The sequence below is a fragment of the Heloderma suspectum genome, chromosome 2, assembly GCF_057233095.1.
Source record: "Heloderma suspectum isolate Gila_16-S chromosome 2, 16-S_ref, whole genome shotgun sequence".
Taxonomy (NCBI): domain Eukaryota; kingdom Metazoa; phylum Chordata; class Lepidosauria; order Squamata; family Helodermatidae; genus Heloderma; species Heloderma suspectum.
The window spans coordinates 370953170-370974718 of NC_139459.1; the positions used below are offsets into that span (position 1 = coordinate 370953170).

Genomic DNA, 21549 nt, shown 5'->3' on the forward strand with positions numbered 1-21549 from the left:
TTTATTATGATAGTGTTTTCCTCTTGTTCTTAATCTAGTTGTTATTATATTGTTTTAAAGTTTATAACTTGCCTTGCAAGCGCTTTTTGGGGCAAAAAGACAACTCATATTTTGTATAAATAAATTGACCAGAATGGAAATAAAAAACCCCTCTGCTGCTCTTCTTTGGTTTCTTCCTTTTTAACCTCTGAGCCAGCTGGCAGAATTGTTGACTAAAAGTATCTGAAATTGATGGATATCATTGGTTTACGTTTTAATATACTTGCATATCACAGGAAGCTACCTTTATACCAGGTTAGACTATTATTCCATCTTGTCCAGCTTTGCCCAGGTCTGGCAGCAGCTCTCCAGGGTGTCTGTCTCTCAACTGGGCATCTCTACACCAGCCTAAAATCCTGCATTTAAAACGGGGCTTTCTGCTTCCGTTTTAAATGCAGGATCATGACTCCCTTTTTCATGTGCTTCCTTCCCCCGCTCCCCCTCCTCTTCCATTATCTTTCATTGATCTCGCTCCTCTTCTTGCCACTTTTACTTTTTTCACAGGGGAAACTGAAGCAGAACACAACGGGGGTAATTTGATAGCTCATTATCTGCGATCTATTTAAAGACGGGACAAAGGGCATTTAGTGCAGGAGACACCTTGAATGATCACAGGCGTCATGTAAAGAGCCTGCAAACTTCCGTGAAGGAGCAATCTCAATCACAGGATAAAAGCTCAGTGTGAAGGAGCCCACTGTCATGTTGGACGTGATTAAGCCATCAATCCTATATTTACTTACCTGGGAGGAAATCCCACTGAACTCAGTGGGACTTGCTTCTGAGCAGGCATGTATAGTAAGTGAAAAATCTTTTAAAGATAAATAATTTAGGGCACAATCCTATGCATGTAGGATGTTTTTTCCAACAAAACCACTCCCAGCAAGCCACTCAGCCATGGGAAAAACGTTTGTTTCATGTCTATTGGACACCGCAACATCTCTTTAATAAAGGATTGTCTAATTCAGCTCATTGCTGAATGAGCCAGTTCAACGCAGTTAATGCTTCTTTTAAACATTTGTTTTGGCAATGTCCAATAGTTGCCTGTTTTGGAGAGGAGGATATTACACAGATAAATTTTGTACTGGAACAGTCTTTAATATTCACTGATGTGTATGGTTTTTAAAATTCTTTATCTGTTTCCTGGAAATTAACAAATGGTCAGTGTAAATGGATTATGTGTGTCCTTTTGACAGCTAAAAGACTGATATTACAACATTGGAAGGATAAACATTCACCTCCTATGGACTGAGGACCTTAAAACGCTTTCAATATTTGAACGGGTGGCATACAGACGCTGCCTTCAAATGGTTACTTATTTGGATATTGGTCCGCTTTTGTTGAAGCCTATGTATACATTTCATATGTATCGATTGGTATGCATTGAATCCATGTCATATGTATTGACTTGGATTCCTGCACTGAGCAGGGGGTTGGACTAGATGGTCTTATAAGCCCCTTCCAACCCTACTATACTGATTCTGTGGTATGGATAAATACATATTCATGAACGTATATTAAAAAACGGGGGGGGGAGGAACGTTTTGCAGGTGCCCACAGGCACCATCTTGGGGACCCCTTCACAGGTGCCATTGGACATGCCTGCGGGTGCCATGGGGGCCCCCGGCTAAGCAGTCCAGCCACCAAGCACCAGCAACGGGCTTACTTAACCCATGGTGACCGTGCAAACCAGGTCAATGAGAGTGACAAAGCCCCCTGCCCAAAGCCCCTGTTGCCTTTTGGTTTCCTAAAAAAAATGCCACTGCTGTTAAACATAAGCCAGGGAGGGAAAGGACTGAAATCCCCTCCTATGTTCATGGTGTGGACCTGCCCCACTTCCCCCCTCCCCAGTGGAAGTGCCACTTTTTTTCATTGGGGATGATCGGGCACCCTTCCCATCTTGTTTTCTCATAGGCGCCTGGACCTTCCATAGTTCAGTGGCTGAGCACATGACACTTTGCATGCTGAAGTTCCATGGTTCAATTTCAGGTAGGAAAGAGCCCTACCTGAAAACGTGCCGGGGGGGGGGGGGGCCTGCACCAAAGCTGGAAAGGGGGTGAGGGCAGGGGAAAGGGGCGTGGCTGTTGGGGATCCCCAAGGGCCAGATTGGAATCCAAGGTAGGCCACATTGGGCCTGCAGGTCAGAGGTTCAACACTCCTGATCTAGCAGCTATATGCAGAGAATATTATGAGTCCACACCTACAATCTGAAGTATTACAGCCCAGGCCCAGAATTACCATCTCAGGGAGACGACCGTCTCTAGATGTTCCTGTAGTCACTTTCATGACGTCACAGCTTTCCTTCCCTGTGGAATTCATGATGTCTCAGAAACTTGACCCTTTGATAGATCCTCAAAAATGTAAACGGTTCCTGCTCAACTAGCTGATCATGTTTATTTGGCAAATGTTTAGACTATAACGTTTATAGATACCAGAAAAGAGGTTCAAAGAAGTTAATGGATTAAAATGCTATCAATCCTAAATCCATGAAAACTAAACCCCAAACAAGCAAAAACTCAAAACCTTGCCAAAAAAACCCAACAAAAAACATCCACCCCTCAGAACAATGATTAAACTATTTTAAAAAAGCAGGAAAAATATTCAAATATCTTGAAAAGCTGGGCAAATGCAAATATTTTCATCTGCTCTCTGATGCTGCATAGAGTTGTTGATGGTTGGATTGCTTTAGGGGGGTGAGCGTTTAAGGATGTAGCACTACCACAAAAAGGGCCTGACGCTCTAATGTCAGTGTTGTGGGAGGAGACAGGGCTATTTTTCTAAAACTGGACGAGTTCCACCTTGCACTGAGCATTTATGTGGTTCTGATCCTTTCTGCAGGGTGGCCTTGTGTAATGGAGGACAATGGATTTCCACCAAAGCTTCCCAGTAGTTCAAACCTTTATGCAGACTACCTCCTGTGCGGTATTATGAAGGTGCACTGAGCAAAGCTCTCCTGTCAGGGTAAGCAAATATAGTTATCCTCTTTCATATGGGTACTCTGATGCCTTATAAGATAACGGCTCTCAATGAAGCTCTTTCCACACTCAAAGCATTTATATGGTTTTTCCCCTCTGTGTATTTTATGGTGGGAAACAAGGTAATTGCAGAACCTGAAGCTCTTGCCGCACTCAGAGCATTTATACGGCTTCTCTCCTGTGTGAATTCTTCGATGTGAAGTCAGGGATCCACTCTGAGAAAAGCTCTTGCCACACTCGGAGCATGTATAGGGCTTCTCACCTGTGTGAATTCTCCGATGCAAAGTGAGGGATCCACTGTGAGAAAACCTCATTCCACACTCTGAGCATGTATATGGTTTCTCACCTGTGTGAATTCTCTGATGTGACGTAAGGGTTCCATTGTCATAAAAGCTCTTTCCACACTCCAGACATTTATATGGTTTCTCCCCTGTGTGCTTCCTTTGGTGCAAGGTAAGGCTTCTGCTATAAAGAAAGTTCTTTCCACACTCCAAGCATTTATATGGTTTCTCTCCTGTGTGAATTATTTGATGCGAAATTAGGGTTTTATTACAACTAAAACTCTTTCCACATTCCAAGCATTTATATGGTGTCTCCCCCGTGTGAACTCTTTGATGCAAAGTAAGGGAGTCACGCTGACGGAAGCTCTTTCCACACTCCAGGCATGCATATGGTGTCTCCCCTGTGTGAATTCTTTGATGCAAAGTTAAGGAGTAACGCCGACTGAAGCTCTTTCCGCATTCCAAGCATTTATACAGCTTCTCACCTGTGTGCATTCTCTGATGCAAAGTAAAGCTTGTTCTCCTAATGAAGCTCTTTCCACACTCTAGGCATTTATATGGTTTCTCCCCTGTGTGAATCCTTTGATGCAAAGTAAGGGTATCACGCCGCCTGAAACTCTTCCCACACTCCAAGCATTCATATGGTGTCTCTCCTGTGTGAGTTCTTTGATGTGAAGTGAGGTGTGGTCTGTGAGAAAAGCTCTTTCCGCATTCTGAACATTGATACGGCTTCTCTCCAGTGTGAATTCTCTGATGTAACGTGAGGTGTGGTCTCTGACCAAACCTCTTTCCACACTGTAAGCATTTGTATGGTTTCTCCCCTGTGTGAATTCTTTGATGCGCAGTGAAAGAGTTACGCTGGCTGAAGACCTTTCCACACTCCAAGCATTTGTAGACTGAGTCCCCTGAGTGAATTCTCGGATGGGAAGTAAGGTTTGCACTCCAGCTGAAACTTGACTGTGCACTCCCCAGAGGTACCAAGCCGGCCACTGTGGAAACAAAATGGGAGTTCAGATGGATCTGAAGTCTAGTGGAAACAAAATGGGAGTTCAGATGGATCTGAAGTCTAGTGGAAACAAAATGGGAGTTCAGATGGATCTGAAGTCTAGTGGAAGCAAAATGGGAGTTTAGATGGATCTGAAGTCTGAAGTAGCAAGACAGTTCTTCTTTTCTAAAGGATTTGATTAATTCCAGGAGCACTTCCCTATTAGGAGCCATGGTAGCTAAGAGTGGAACCTCCATTTACAGAGGCAGTATATCTCTGAATATTAGTTGTGAGGACAAACTCGAGAAGGCCTTGCCTTGCTTGGGAGCTCCTCAGAAGAATCTAGTTGGCCATTTGTTAGAAACAAGGTGTGGGATAGACGGGTATTTTTTTTTCTTATGTACCAAAGTTCTCATGATTACAATTATTATTTATTAACAAAACAAATGACCACCAGTAGCACATTCAGGCTGTAAATGCATAGATTTATTTTTTTTTAATGTATAGAGTTAAAAGTTTCTAACTATATAACATTTCATGTTTTAAAATCTCTTTTAAAGATTGCCTGTAAGACTATCGATGGTTGGACTCGATGGTCTTACAGGCCCCTTCCAACCCTACTATTCTATGATTCTATATATAATGGTTTTTAGATGTGAAACATTTTGGTATAAAACACCAGCTTCAGTGACCGAAGCTGGTGTTTTATACCGAAGCATTTCACATTTTAAAATCTGTTTTTATATATATATATATATGTATGTGTATATATATATAAATATATACATACATATATATATATATATATATAGAGAGAGAGAGAGAGAGAGAGAGATTTAAATCTATACATTTATAGCCTGGATGCGCTATTGGTGATCATTTGTTTTGTTTTAGAGTGCTGTATCATGCACATTGCATCACCTGCATATCAGTTATTTATTAACAATAATTAAAAATAATATTTATCAAAATAATACTTATTCTTTATTATGTGCTTTTTTGTAAATGGCTTTTAAACTTTTTATATTGTATTTAATGTTCTAACTTCTGTAAACTGCCCAGAGAGCTTCAGCTATGGGACGGTATAGAAATGCAATAAACAAATAAATCAGGAAAAGGGTAGGGAGGACAAGGACTGAAAACATTATGAAACAGGTCCAGGAATGTGCAGTAATATGGAAAAGCAGGTTTTCCTTATAATTTGACTGAGGTTAGAGTAGGTGGTCAGAACTGTGGGCAGCACATGCCATGAGACCCATGACAATGCAAGGTGCAACCCAGCGATGAGCACTGTAGAAAACCCAACAACCGGGATTTCTTGGCAGCTTGGATACCACAAGACAGCCTTCACCAACCGGATCCCCTCCAGATATGCTGAACTACAGCTCCCATCATCACCTAGCCAGCGTTACCATGGATGTAAGATCACTGTATATGAACATACCTCAGGAAGATGCCCTAAGGATTATACATCACACACTGGACAGGAGAGTGGAAAAACATCCCCTCGCTCATTTCCTTCTGGCTCTTGCAGAAATAGCATTGACTGAAGACTATTTCAAATTTAATAACTCCTTTTACTGGCAGACCAAAGGAGTCGCCATGGGCTGCCCCAAGGCTCCAGAAGTAACCAATTTATATATGGCAGAATTTGCGAAGGAATTTGTGTCCTCCGAGGGGCCGTTTGCTGACCATCAATTAAGGTGCAATCCTATGCACATTTAGACATTTACTACCTGGGCTAACTCTAAAAATAAAAATTTATTTGACATCCATTACAACATCCTGGAGATCCACATTTTAGATGTAAAAGTGAGGAAAGGGGCAACAGCTTAAGCTCGAGTTATAAAAAGCCTACACATGTTGGTGCATACTTGAGATTTGACAGCTTCCACCCCAGTTCACTTAGGGGAAACCTCCCATACGGGCAGTTTTTAAGGTTCAGGCATAACTGCTCCAGTGGCATGGATTTCAGACAGGCATCTCTTACACTGTCCAAACAATGCGGGACAGGGGTTACCCAACAAGAGCGATTACTAAAATTTTAACAGGGCAGAAAAAACCATGAACTAACCTTTTGAGAGAACAGAAAAACACACACTCTCAAATCGGATCTACTGCTGTTTGACATTTAACCATGTCACAAACCATCTACAAGGGAGCATAAGAAAACTGGCATGTCTTACAACATATCCCTGTGTGTCAGGACAGACCCTTGGTTTCTTTTAGAAGGACCAGAAATATTAGGGACATGCTGGTCAGGAGTGAATTTAGTGATTGCAAGGAAGACCCACCTTCTGACATTTTAGCAGGTCCACCCATGCCCATCACCCAGGGGCCATCACCCATGCGGACACTGCAGCTATCGTAAATATACATCTAGAACCGTCACATTCAAAAATCCCCCCAACCATGTCTCATATAATTTAAGGCATTTTTCAACTTGCAGTTTGTTGGAGAGCAACAAACTCACCAACTCGCCACCAAAGGTGGACTTCACAGCATTCCTAAATGCCGGTGGGTAGCCACAAGCAGACCTGTGTCATTTAATACAGTGGGCCTGTTCAGATGTCACGCTAAGCCATGGTGGTTGGGGATTTTCCGGTAACCACGGTGTCTTAGCGTCTCGTGTTGGGGGAGAAAACCACTTTCTGCATTGTTACTAAGCCACCCCGGGTAGCCACCCCCTGCAAAAGGGTTAAGGGGCCCAGGGGAGGCTTGTCATGTCGTCTGTCAGGCTCCCTGGTGGTTAAAACATGCTCCGGAGGACTTCCAGGCCATGACCACAGAGTCTGCCAGCTAGAGCAGCCAGCACAGCAGGCGATGCTCTAGCTGCCACGGACTTTTTCCATGGTCACACAGCCATTCGGGGCGATGGAGCGGCAGCCGGGAGCCCGTTTGGCCCGTGGAGCGTGTTGGGATGCGCCCTAACCACTCGGGCACGTTTGCCCAGTCACATGGGAAAAACCATCAGACCCCTTAAGAAACAAATAGGGGAACAGCTGAGCAATACAAGGAACAAAAGGCCAAGCGCTCTACTAGCGTGCCACTTTGGGGAAAAGAAACATCTTTTCACAAAGCTTTAGTTTGGGGCACTGGAAAAACTTAACTGTAAGGATGAGAAGCAGCTGCTGGAAAAAGAAATGGAGTGGATTTTGAAATTAATACCTTCTTTCCACAGGGACTAAATGAGGAGTTGGAATTCCTACCACTCCTTTAAGTGTCTTGTAGTTTTTGGACACTCCCTGGTATCTGTGGCAGTTCAGATATGAGAAGACCTTGAGTGAATTCCCCTGGCATAGCAACACCGGCAAGAAACTCTAAGAAAACAACTTCTCTAACAGTCTAACAGTATAAGGGAGCAATCCTATGGCCGCTAGACAGTGGCTAGACTGAGGTCGGTTCCTGCAGAACTTCCCCCTTTCTGCGCTGCCAGCTCCATCCTCCGCGCTCACAAGAGGAGTGCGGAGCGGCCGAAAAGGGGCATGTCTGGGGGCGTTCCGGGGCAGGGAGAACAAAGCTGCGTGTACGACACATCCTATGTGTCCTATAGGATGTTCACATCCTATGTGTCGTACAGCAGCCTCCTTCCCCGTTCCGTCCTCCTGCAGCTACACAGCCAGAATCGGCTGTCTAGCCAAAAATGCAGGGCAGGAGAAGCATGGAGGAATGATCCTCTCCGTGCTTTTCCGGCCCTGCTTTGGATAGGCAGTTGCCTCCAAGTTTGGAGGCAGCCACCTATCTGGATAGGATTGCGCCCTTAAACACATAGCCTTCACCATCCTTTCTAGTCACCAGTGTTTACAGCAACACATTGTTACAAGTGAGTATGGAATATTTTAGCTGTTTTTTAATGTTTAAATATATGCATCGGTCTTGTTTACAACGTGCCTTATTAACTACTGATGTGAAGTACTGAAATTATTTTAATGTTCAAATGCATGCACAGGCCCAGCTTGCAGTGTGCTCTTCTAATTGTTAACTTTATTTCTGTGTTGTCCCATTTATGTTCTTTAGATGTATTGTTACAGCCCTTCGAAGAAGGCCTAACAAAATAGCAAGAGGCCAAAACACGTTGGGCTTTTCATCAATAAAACCGCTTACAGTATCCTGAAACTATTCTCTCCTTTTGTGTTGATCTGGGATGCTCACCCGCTTTGCACCTTTTGAACAGTGGATTGAGTGGGTCACCCAAGAGATAACAAGCTGGTAAAAATACTTAATTTGCATTTCATACTAAGCCTTAGGGTAGTGGTGGGGAATCGGGCGTCTTCTTCTTCTTCTTCTTCCTTCTTCTTCTTCTTCCTATTATTATTGTGGCAGTTGCCAGCTGTACATATTTCACCTCCCTCAAAAGAGAAGTCTAATGAGGGCTGGTATTATATACATGTTTTCTCCTAGTTTGGGCACAAGTGATGTGCAGTTTCATGCATCAATATATGTCTCTGAACATTCCTCCTTAATTCCCTGTGATGTCTCACTAAGCACTGCTCACCCTCATCGCCCATGTTCGTTAGGAAGAACATATTCTTCTGACGTCTTCCCGGTAGCATCCTGTGCTCTTTTTCGGACAGAGAGATTTCCTCTTGAAAATGTCCCACTTCGGTCTCTCGCACAGTCCCACTGTCTTTAGGTAAGAGAAAGAGAGGCAGGTAAGTACAGAGAGAATCCTGAAAACTTATTCCTATTTTTGAAGAGGTAGAAAGTTCTAGGCAGGACAAATGGAAAAGGGGAACTACTGCTGATGGAACATAAGCAACAACGGAGTCAAATACCCAGATTCCCCACCAGTGCAAAGAGGGCCAGATCAGCCCTCTGTTCCCTTCTAACGACCTTGTGTGGAAATCAGAGGCATTTGCTCCTGGAAAGTCTTGAAGGGATGACGTGAAGCCAGAAGAGATAGCAATGGCCGAGAGAACCCAAAGCCTGCTAGGACAGTCTTTTCTAGGTGAGGGGAAGAGAAATGTGAAAGGGAACCATCAAATTCTACAATTCAGCCCATTCCAGAACACAGAAAGGTCTCATCATATCTCTAGGCATCTACCTCCTGATCTGTTGTCTTCTGCGGAACCTTGGACAAAGAGATATTTTCTGTCCTCTTGCAACCAGGAGATGACATCAGGTCTGGAACTCAAATGTCCTTCAAAAAAATGTATGACGCTACCTTAGACCATCAATCATTCCAGCCCATTATTGTCTCCTGCCCTTCAGAGTCCCAGGTAGGGGTTCCTTTCCCATCACGCTACCCATAATTTTGCTGAGTGCTTAACCAGGAGCCTTCCTCCTGAGTTCCAAGTCATTTATTTCTGGCAATTTCAATAACTGTTCAATAATTGTTTTAAGAACTATTTTAGTGCTTTTAGATCTCTGCGCAGTGTTAGTTCTTGCCAATGGCCTTACGTTAGTTATTATGCGCTGCATGGTTCTTACTCCCTGCTGCTGACTGTACTTTGTATTATTTTATCTTATGGCATTTTACTATTCCCTTATTGTGATTTTATGTCTGGCAATTTCAATAACTGTTCAGTAATTGTTTTAAGAACTATTTTAGTGCTTTTAGATCTCTGCACAGTGTTAGTTTTTGCTAAATGACTTTATGCTGATGGATATGCCCTGCACAGTTCTTACCCCTTGCTGCTGACTTTACTTTGTGTTATTTCATCTTTTGGTATTTTATTATTTTTTATTGGGATTTTATGTTTTTAAATTTGCTTCTACACTGTCCAGAGAACTTTGGTTACTGGGCAGTTTAAAGGTGTAAAAAATAAATAAATAATAACATAATAAACGATAACAAGAATAGTCCCCGGGGCCCAGGTGGAACCAACATACTAGCCCAGCCAGCAATCCTCTGTTTGGAGAAGAAGCAAAACATAGGTTAGTAATAATAATAATCTCTCCAATCTCCACAGAGCCTGGCTCTGAGGAAGGACACCTCAGAGCCAGGCAATTAATCTTAGTTATCTCTCTGAACTGCTGCGCCGGCCACTTTCTCCTATTGATGCGGCTCTCTAGGTGATGAGTGATGGCGGTGGTGAGTGGAGGGTCTTAGGGGTTGGCAGAGATAGGCCATTCTGAGCCCATGGGCCCTTAGCAGCTGCCTGGCCTTGCTGACCCCTGACGCGAGGCCTGGTAATAATACACACGTTACATAGGTTCAATCCCTGGCACCTCTCATTAGGAGGACCAAGAGACAGAGAGACAGGAATGGCCTTAGCCTGAGACTGGGCTAGGAGTCTGGATGTCCTGAGTTAAGACCTTAATTCTGCCACATGCTCCGCAAGAGGCATTTGGCAAACCGCTGTTCTCTTAGACTCCTTTCCTTCCCCACCACAACACCACCACGTGTCAGCCGCTTCCTCTTATCACCTGTATCGGTTGGGCAGGAAATATTCTCTTGGCATCTTTCTGGTAGGGCCTCCTGTTCTTTTTCTGACACAGTGATTTCCCCTTGAATACGTTCCACCTTGATCTCTTTCAGAGGCCCACCACCTTTGGGAGAGAGCCAGAGACAGAGAGAATCTTGAAAACTTAGTCCTATGTCAAAAAAGGTAGAAAATTCCAGACAGGAATTTTGCTGAGCTGACAGGAGGGTGACTGCAGTCCCAGCCAGCAAACTGCAAAGAGAACCTGCCAAAGCCCAACCAGCAAGACTGCAAAGCCTGCTCAGTCAGATTTGGTTCGGATGAGGGAAACAGAAATTTGGGGAGACTCATCCAAGTCTGCAACTCAGCCTCAATTCAAAGATTCAGAGGGTGTGCGTGTGTGTCATATATCTTAAGCATGTACCTGCTGATGTCTCCATTTTAGCTTAGAAAAAAGCCGAGGAGGGAGAGACATGAAAGAGGTGTCCACAATTATGCATAGTGTGAAGGGAGTGTGTAGGGAGATCTTTTTTCTCCCTCTGTCATGTTACTAGAGCCCAATGGGGTCACCCCATGAAGCTGATCGGTGGGAGATTCAGGGCAGAGCAAAAGAAGGACTTTTTCACATAGCGCATAGTTAAACTATGGAGTTTTCTGCCACCAATTTGGATGACTTTAAAAGGTGATTAGACACATTCATGGAGGAGAAGGCTATCAACGGCTGCTAGTCCTGATGGTTGCATATTACCTCCAGAATCAGAGGCAGGATGCCTGTGTATACCAGTGGCTGGGGGACACGAGCAGGCGCATGAGTATATGTCCTACTGGTGGGCTTCCCACAGGCCGCTGTGGGACCCGAAAGCTGGACTAGTTAGGCCTTTGGTCTGATTCAGCAGGGCTCTTCTTAATTTCCTGTGTTCTGCAGAGTCCTGGACAAAGAGGTATTTTCTGTCTGCTTCCAGCCAGGAGATACAGTCAGGTCTGGAACTCAGGTGTCCTTCTTGGAAGAGAAATATATGACGCTGCTTTCTATTATGTCAGACCGTCGGTCCATCCAGTGGAGGCTGGTGGCTCCAGGGTCAGAGGGCTGCAAATCCACTCCGCGTTTCAGACTGAACCAGTCAGAACTCTAATGGTGCACCACACCTCGGATAGCTCCTTTAGAGTTCTGACTGGTTCTGTCTGAAGTCCGGAGCGGATTCACCGCCCTCTGACATTGGAGCCACCAGCCTCCGCCAGGTCCATCTAGCCCAGGGATAGGCAACTTGTGGCCCTCCAGATGTGGTTGGGATGCAACTCCCATCAGCCACTGCCAGCATAGTCAGTGGTGAGTGATCATGGACGTTGCAGTCCAACCACACGTGGAGCACCATCAGTGGCTGAAAGCCGCAGAATTGGGGTCAGGGACACATCATCCCGAACAGCTCAAAGAGGGCCACTTCAGCCTTCTGTTCCTTTCCAAATCCTTGTGGGGGAAAAAAGAAACCTGAGGATTTTTCTCCTGGAAGGTATCAAAGGGCTCACATCTAGCCAGAAGAGAGAAGAACCATCAGGAGAACCCAAAGCCAGCTAAGGTCTATTTTTTTCTAGGTGAAGGGAACAAAAATGTGGGGAAACACCTCTAATTCTGCAACTGAGACTCAATTCTAAGACAGAAGCCTCAGCAGATATCTAAGCATCTACCTGTTAATCTCTCCTCTTCCATGGAGCCCTGGGCAGAGACGTATTTTCCGTCTTCTTCCAGGCAGCAGATGACATCAGGCCTGGAACTGAAATGTCCTTCTTGAAACAAAAACAGATGAAGCTGCCTTATATTAAATCACACCCTTATATTATATTAAATTAATATTAAATAATTAATAATAATAATTAATAATAATTATTGTAAACACTTACTTAATAATTAATAATTAATTAGTATTAAATCACACTCTTATATTAAATCACACTCGTGCTCATTCAAGCCCAGTATTGTCAAACACAGCCTTTCCCCCGCCTCCTCCACTCAACCTGGGGCCCTTCAGATATATTTGGACTGCAAAACCCATGATCTCTCACCATTGGCTATGCTGGCTATGGCTGATGGGAGTTGTGCAGTAACTTGCACTACCTTGTAATGGATAGCACTAAAAATAAAATAGCTGTGCCATGCCTTCTAACTGATAGTGCTAGCAGCCTCCCGCCTGAAACACCTTCTGATACTCAGAAGGATAAACTCCATTGTGGGCCCAGGTAGGACGGACAAGCCAGTTAAGAGCACAGAAATGGAGGAGACATGAAATGCACCTTAGTGGTACTACAGCTATGGAAGGGCCCAGATTCAATCTCTGGCACCTCTCATTAGGAAGATCTCAGAAAAGAGAGACAGAAAAGGCCTTCCAGCCTGAAACTGAGCTACAAGTGTGGAAGTGTTTTTTCAAATCTTGATTGTACAGCATTCGGCAAACTGCCATTCTCTCTCAATGTCATCCCCTTTCCCCACCTTCACACCGACGCCACCAGATGTCAGCAATTGCTGCTTACTTTCATTACCTGCGTCTGCTGGGATGGAAGTAAATTCTTGGCCTCTTCCCGATGGGGACTTGTGCTTTTTTTCTGACACAGGGACTTCAGGTTGAAATGTTTCCACCTTGATCTCTCTCATAGTCCTGCCATCTTTGAGTGAGAGGAAGAAAGACAAAGAGAGAATCCTGAAAAATTAGTCCCTATTTCAAAAATGGTAGAAAATTCTAGGCAGGACAAATTTTAGGCAGCCAGAAGAGATAACAATGGCCAAGAGAACCCAAAGCCTGCTAGGTAGGTCCATTCTTTCTAGGAAAGAAATATGTGGGGAAACACCTATAATTCTACAAGTATGGCCATTCCTGGACCTGGATCCATGCTCTGATAACTTCCCGACTGGACTACTGCAATGCTCTCTATGTGGGGCTTCCCTTGAAGATGATTTGGAAGCTGCAGCTGGTGCAGAATGCTGCTTTCTACGTGCTGACAGGGGTAGTGAGACATGAGCATATCACATTAGCTCTGAAATCTTTGCACTGGCTGCCAGTGAACTACTGGGCCCAATTTAAGGTACTAGTTTACAAAGTCCTAAACGGCTCAGGATCCAGGAATTGCGAGGCCACCTTCCCCAGTACTGACCATCCCAGGATTTAAGATTGGCTGGGGAGGCTTTGCCTGTGATGCCCTTGAGGAATGTGGCCCATGACAGTCACATCACATGGCAGAGCCTTCTCGGTGGTGGCACCCTGATTTTGGAACTCCTTTCCAAACTCCCTTCCAGTACAGATTCAGCTGTCCCAATAATGTTGTCATTCAGGTGCCAGTTAAAGACTGATTTATTTGTACAAGCTTTTGGGGTATAGGGAAATATTCTGTTTTCTGGTATTGTAGTGGTTTTATTGTATAAAATATTATAAAGGCTAGATCTACACTACTGCTTTATAGTGTACTGAAGTGCGCTGATAAATGTTGGGCACATTACACATTTGATATACCGCTTTTGTAGTGTTATTTCCTGCTTTTTATTCCACATTATCCAATATACCACAGCTAAGGTCATTGAGTGTCCTACGAGATATAAATGCGCAAGAGGGACATAGTGTTACCATGATGGGATCGTAATGATATGACACAAGGTGTAGATCTGGTCAGGTCTAGAATTCAAATGTCCTTCTTGAAACAAAGGCATATGAAGCTTGCCCTCATTCTAAGGGTGCTTCCAGATGAGCTTTTATTGCACAATCACCCTGACTCGTTCACAGAATTTTACAGGGTCTTCCAATGTTGTCTTTCTCATAGGAACATAAGAAGAGCCCTGCTGGATGAGACCAAGGGTCCATCTAGTCCAGCATTCTGTTCACACAGTGGCCGACCAGCTGTCAACCAGGAACCCACAAGCAGGGCATGAGCACAACAGCACCCACCCTCTCTCATAACCCTCCTGTGTTTTCCCAGCGCTGCTTCCATCTTTTTTCTTTCCCTGGAAAATCCATTATGTAAAAAAAAAAGATGGAATTGCTGCACAACGTCTTCCGACTGGTAGCGCTAGGAGCCTGCCATCTGGAAGCACCCAGATTCAGAATGCTGGTCATTCCAGACAAGGACTGTCTCCTGAGACTGGTAGCGGTTCTCTAGAGTCTCAAAGCAGGGGCCTCTTTCCCAGCCTCGATGACCAAAATCTTTAGGCAAAACCCAGCAGGGGCAAAAGTATCAGCGTATTGTAGCTTATAGTTCTTACCCCCATTACTAAGTCTTAGGAGACGCATTTCAACCTTTTAGAATGGAGGAAAACCTGCACAAACTTCCATCTGGGAACCCTGCAGAGCCGGACTGGGAATGCCAGAGGGCTAGAGATCTGGTCCCTGAGCCTAATGTTCTGTACCCCTGCAGTATGTGAAACACTCAAACATCGCTCTATAAAATCCTAGGTATTGTGACACTCTTCAGTCTATTTGCCCTCTAATCTGGTTCTGACATGGAGCAGCCAATAAGGGCTCCAGTCTCTTTGAAAAGATACCAGAATGTGCTCGTGGGGGGGACGGGGGACCCCCACATAGGACCCAAAACAAGACACTGCAGATGGACAAATGGAAACAGGACACAGGAGATGTTGCCAGGACACTTTGCCGTCAACATCTTTGCAGCGCTCTGTTGAACCAAACACTGAAAGGAATTCCTCCCTCTCACCTCTCTCAGCTGAGGTCAAAGGGATCCTTACCCGGAGAAGTCACCATCCCATGATTCTCCAGCATGACCTCCCTGTAGAGGACTCTTTGGCCTGGATCCAGCTGGGCTCGGTGAAATAAACGGCCACCTCCTCAAAGGTCACCAGTCCCTGAAAGAAGAAAATCTATTTCCTTCCTCATAAAGACTCTCAAGCAGGGTATAAAAACAGTCTCCCCTGCACTCACAGTTTGAAGGGAGATGTGGCAACAGGGCAATTTTCACTTCAGTGTTCAGTTCAGCAGATCCAACGGTCTCCCTTAGATGCAGCCCCTGAAGTACAGAGAAAGCATCTCCTGGATCCTTACTACATGAAATGAACCCCTGAAGCTGTCCCTGGCATGTCTCCCTAAGAACCTTTCCCCTGTCTGACCTGGCCCTGTAGTGGCTGTCCCCGCTGCAGCCCATAGGCCATTCCTGTGAGCTGTGTAATGGCGGTCCAGTTATTTGCATCTTTCATACACATTTAGGCCTATATCTCAATGAGGTCATAAACCAGTGTTCTAGCCTACACTTCTCCCTGACAGGCTAGTTTTCTATGCTCAAGGGATTTTTTTAATGAAGTATTCAAAGTCTGGCTGCTACCAGAACATTCCTAGCATTGCTGGCAGGACATTTGTGAATGGATGTTACTAAAATATGGGAGCAGAGGCCCTGATTAGAGATGTGAAGACCTGAAAACATGGGGGGGGGGGCACACAATGGCATTTTTTTCCCAGGGATTTTTTTTGGAGGAAAAAGTTTCCTCCCCAGATGTTTCTGGTTTCCACCCACATCTTTTCTGCTTTCCCCCCAAGACCGTTACATCTCTAGCCTTCATAAAAGGCCAGGGGATTCTAAGAGAAGTCTACAGAAAAATTAAAAAATAGCCATGCTCGCACAAAAGGATAAGCCAGAAAAAAATAGCCAGCCTCGCACAAAAGGATAAGCTAGAATTCCAGAGAATCCATCATTCGCGGTGCACTGGTCATACTGCCTGATCAGTCCCACTTGTGGGGTCTCCACAATTAAAATTCTGCACCAAGGGAATCCAAACAATGTTCCTGGAAACACTGAGTTCTGTGACCTGATCAAATGGGGAGAACTGGCATCGTCTCCCTTACTTTCAAAATGCATTTTGATACTTTGGGTATTTGCATAATTGTGGCTTTATTAGTCAAGTAGTGAGGGTGAAGAACTAGACAGGGTACTGAAATCCCACCTTGCTACCACCAGAAATCTCATGGAGCCAACCTGTCTTCTGGGATTCCAGCAGCTTTTCCCAAACACTCTTGTGCATTTCTCCACACCCATAAGGACTAGTAACTTCTTTTTTTTAAAGTAAAATAATAAAAGCTCAGATTCTCAGGAAACTTTATTGCCAGTGCCATATTCTGTACTTTTTTCCTGTGCTCCAGCTGAATTGGACCACACACACACACTCCTGGATAGAGGTTACAGAAAGGGCTGGATGATGGGTGGGAAAAAGTAACAAAAAATATTTACCATTCTTAGATCTGCTATTAAAACAGGTGAAGATAACATCAAGATCAAAGAAGATGATAGCAAATATAATGATATTTTAAAAACAATGAGGGGGAACCTAGCGTTTCTCCCCTCATCAAGCAATGCTGACTTCCACATTGTCCTGGAGACTGGATATCACACAATGCAGGACTGCCAGAAGGATCTCATAAATTAAGGTGGGCACCATTTTTTTCGTATCCCTCTTCTTTTGCCTGTAACAGCAGCCTGTCACACTGAAACTTCGCCAGGGAAAACCTCAACTTCTAAAATTTCTCCCTCTCAGGCTGCTGTTAGTCACTGCAGAAGAGTAGTAAGAAGGGGGAGAAATGTGATAACCTTAATTATGCAAAAGAGAAACTGGGAAGCGGACCAGGAATATATTTAGATGACATGATTCTTATTTTATCGAGGCTGAACAATGACGAATAATACAAATAAAGACAGAGATCTAGAAACTCCTCTCAGAGTATGGAGGCTGGGCCTTAGGGGAACCTGCTCCCTGATTGGCGCCCTCCTCTGAGCTATGGCTCCCATTGGCTGGCCTTACAGGTGTGACGGGGGGGGGGGAAGAAACAGGAAAAAATTAGGGGAAACAATGTTTTTTCCCCACATTTTCCAAAAATTTGTGGGGGGAAAAGGGAAAAATGAAGTGTACATTTAAAAAATGTTTTGGGGTTCCCCCTTTTCTCTGGGTCCCCCCCCCCACCAGGCCTTTACACCTCTAGCTGGCCCTCTCAAATGTATGAAGGGATTAGAGCCAACTTTTTTTTCTGTCCTCCCTCTTGTGCCTTTAATATTCACCTGTAGAAACTGGGAAGCTTCCCATCACCAGCACCACTTTACCTTTAGGCCAGAAAAAGCTCCACCTACTGAAATGTCTGCCACTCAAACTGCTTTTAAAGACACTGGAGGTGGGCCTATTGAAATCTGAAAAGTTGGTAGCCCAGATTATGGGGAAAAGGAAAGCAAGGAGGCTCATAACATTAATATACATTATACATCAAGGACAGACTACTCTGAGTAATTCAAGTAAAGGCGGAGACAAATGGCAAATCAATAATAAATAAATGGCAGCAAGGAGAGAATGAAACTTAGAGGAGTGAGCCAGGAGTTTTTAATTTAAATAATACACATAACACGTCTGTAGCTCCAGGCAAGCTCCCTCCCTCAGCAGCTCCCCTAAAAAAAGCAGCAAGTTTTAAAAGCGTCTCTTGGACACGTGTGTTGAACTGTCTTCTCTAGTCAGGATGAGAAGAGGCAGAAAGGTAATTGCTTTGGAGACTGGTAAAGGTATACTGGTGTCAGTTCTAGGTTGGAGGTAGAAGTGCAAAGTCCCACCCGTGGGCTGCCCTACTGTCCTGACATAGCCACGCTATGTCAGGGGCATTGTGGGAAAACTAAAATGGCAGCACCTGGCACCATATGCTGGTGGGGGGAATTAATGGTCCTAGCCTGGAATACAGTGCTCGGGCTCTAGCATTGGTCCCAGGGCTGCTGTGTGCTGCCACAGGCAGTAAAAAAAAAAACCCTGTTCATCTTCCCAAGCTCATGGCCTCCAAATGTTTTTGACTACAAGTCCCATGATTCCTGATCATCATCCGTGCTGCCTAGGGCTGATGGGACTTGAAGTCCAAAACCATGAGGGCACCAGCTTGGGGAAGGTTGTCCTAGATTTCCAGCAAGAAACACTATTAACAAATCAACGAACAATGAGTAAATGAGAACCACAAAAAATAACTCCAGACTTCAAACTAAAGCGAATCCCACAGTTCAGTTAGCTACTGCTGTTAGAGTAGTAACACACGCCATGACGTTGATTAATGCGGCTGGATTGGGTGTTGAGTACAGATGTTGATTGTTAATCTTTGTTCCCTAACTGAGGTTTTGGCTGAAGCTGGTGTGTGTTTTTGCCAAAACGTTTCACATTTCAAAATCTGTTTATGTTTATTTTTTTAATCTATAAATTTACAAACTGGATGCACTACTGATGGTCATTTGTATAGTTTTGGACAGTAGTAACAGTTGCTTTTAGAATTCCTTCTGTCGTGTTCTTACTAGCCTCAGTCCTACTTCTTGTCTGTCTCTGCTTCTCTTTCTCAGTCTCTCTCTCCTTTTTCTAACTGTCCACAACTTTTTCCTCTCCTCTCTCCACATTCCCCTCCCTCCAATCCAACCTTATACACCAGAGTTGGGGGCTTGTTGGCCTCCAAATGTTGTTGAGATGCACATTCCCAGCAGCCTTAGCTAGCCTGGCCAATGGTCATGGATGCTGGGAATCGTCTAGCCTTCCCCAACCTGGTTCCCTCTGGATATTTGGACAACTCCCAGCATCTCTCGCCATTAGCCATGCTGGCGGGGTGGGTGGGCGGAGGGTCATGGGAGTTGAGGGCAGCATCCAACTGTGTCATTCCGTTAGCGCAAATGATGTTGCGTTGGCAAAAACTAGGTTCTGATCTATGTGCAAGAGAAGAATCTGACTAAAGCTATGTTTGCACAAGTGCTTTTGCACAAGTGGTTGTGCATTTGTGCAACCCATTGTGTGTGTTCCGCTTGTACAACCTGTTGTACAACCGCTTGCGCTACGGCTTGCACAAGCGCTTATGAAATGGCTTGCACAACTGGTTGCACAAGCGTAATGGGCAACCGCTTAGACAACGGAATGATCCAGAGGAGCTCTGCTAGTGCTATTTGAGTTTGTGGGATGACACGGTTGGATACTGCCCTGAAGGCCAAAACATCTGGAGGGCACCAGGTTGGGGAGGGCTGGAGATGTACTTTATCAACATCTGGAAGGCTGCAGGTTCTCCACCCCTGCTCAGTGCCTTTGTAGGAGTGACTGGCATTATTACACAGACTCTACCTATACTATTTTTATCGATCTTATTTATATATTTTTCTATTCCAGTGTGGTGTAGTGGCTAGAGCGTTGGACCGGGAGTCGGGAGATCCAGGTTCTAGTCCCCACTCGTCCATGGAAGCTCACTGGGTGACTTTGGGCCAGTCACAGGCAATCAGCCCAACCTACCTCACAGGGTTGTTGTTGTGAGGATGAAATGGAGAGGAGGAGGATTATGTATGCCGCCTCGGGCTCCTTGCAAGAGGAATAAATAAATAAATAAAGTGCTGGCTGTTGTTTTATATCGTATTTTATTCTTTTCGTGTGAATGGCGACTGTTAAGTTAATCATCACTGTACTTTTTGCATTTCAGTTCCTTCGGAGAGCACAGTTTACACTCCCATCCCCACCTCCAGCTCATGTATAGGAACCTGCCAATTTGAGGTGAGCAATGCATCCATAGACGCTGAAGTGGACAGCGTCCACGGAAGCTGATGCCAGAATTAATGCATTAAGGGAGCAATCCTATGCATGTTTAGACAGAGAAAAGGCCTACAACTCCCAGTATTCCCCAGCCAGCAAGGGTGGGTTCCCTTGCTGGCTGGGGAATACTGGGAGTTGTAGGCCTTTTCTCTGTCTAAACATGCATAGGATTGTGCCCTTAGGGCACAATACTATGCAGAAAAAAGGCCATAGCTGGCTGGGGCATGCTGGGAGTTGTAGGCCTTTTCTCTGTCTAAACATGCATAGGATTGTGTCCTAAGGGTGCAACCCTATGCAAGTTTAGACAGAAAAAAGGCCATAGCTGGCCGGGGCATGCTGGGAGTTGTAGGCCTTTTCTCTGTCTAAACATGCATAGGATTGTGTCCTAAGGGTGCAACCCTATGCAAGTTTAGACAGAAAAAAGGCCATAGCTGGCCGGGGCATGCTGGGAGTTGTAGGGCTTTTCTCTGTCTGAACATGCATAGGATTGTGTCCTAAGGGTGCAACCCTATGCAAGTTTAGACAGAAAAAAGGCCATAGCTGGCTGGGGCATGCTGGGAGTTGTAGGCCTTTTTTCTGTCTAACCTTGAATAGGATTGCTCCCTAAGTCTTCAAGATGCCACAAGGCTCTTCGTTGACTTTGATAACACCCGACTTTTCACGGCTCCTCCTCTGGAAATTCTTCTGACACCGTTTGCGTCGCATTGTATTCTTTTTAACTGTTTGCAATCCGCCCAGAGAACGGCTGCTGTTGGGCGGATCGAAAGCAGAAGTCAATAAAAACACCCACGGTCATCACATCAATCATCACCGAAGACGCCGAAGGATGTTCCCGAGGAATCATCTCACCTGGCATCACACGCGGGAAGGAAATGGGCCGATGGCCTCTTCACCTGCGAAGGGACGGGCATGGCTCAGGGCTCTGCAACCCGGTGCCCTCCGGAGGGCTGGAATAGCGGGCGCCGCGGCACAGCGCGGCATCTCTGAGCGTCTCCGAGGGGGCTTGCAGCCTTTCCCCACTTTTCTGCCCCGCCAGGTCACATCCCGTCCCCCACCCCAAATTGTGCCCCTTGGGTCACTTACCCGCCACTCCCTGCAGCAGCAGCCTCTCCAGTCCTCCTGCAAGCCCCCCCCCCGCCTAACTTGGGCCCCCTTTGCATTTTCCAGTGGGGCGGGACAGGAAAGGGCATTTCCCTCTTTGCAATTTTCCCTTCTGCTCTAGGAACCTCAGATCTGCTGTTGTTTTAACCGTTCAAGAACCAAGCACCTGCCCAGTGAACAGACACGAAGGTGGTAAATCTTCTAGATTGCATCAGTTCCGATTGCAGGGGTGGGAGGGGAGAAGTGTCGAAGAGCT

At 45.1% G+C, this 21549-nt stretch overlaps 1 protein-coding gene across 1 annotated transcript in view; it reads right to left on the reverse strand.

The window, feature by feature from the left end:
- LOC146356065 (uncharacterized) overlaps nt 1-21328 on the reverse strand; it is an 87797-nt gene extending 66469 nt beyond the window's left edge. Inside the window, exons 1-9 of the mRNA XM_084830007.1 lie at nt 21276-21328; nt 15363-15479; nt 13175-13297; nt 12326-12424; nt 10647-10769; nt 9322-9417; nt 9111-9221; nt 8773-8904; nt 3070-4281 (exon numbers count right to left, since the gene is read on the reverse strand). Of these exons, the coding sequence (XP_084686133.1) occupies nt 3070-4281; nt 8773-8904; nt 9111-9221; nt 9322-9417; nt 10647-10769; nt 12326-12424; nt 13175-13297; nt 15363-15396 (1930 nt within the window). The 5' untranslated portion in view covers nt 15397-15479; nt 21276-21328. The remainder of the gene's footprint in view (nt 1-3069; nt 4282-8772; nt 8905-9110; nt 9222-9321; nt 9418-10646; nt 10770-12325; nt 12425-13174; nt 13298-15362; nt 15480-21275) is intronic.
- Nucleotides 21329-21549: the final 221 nt, after the last annotated feature.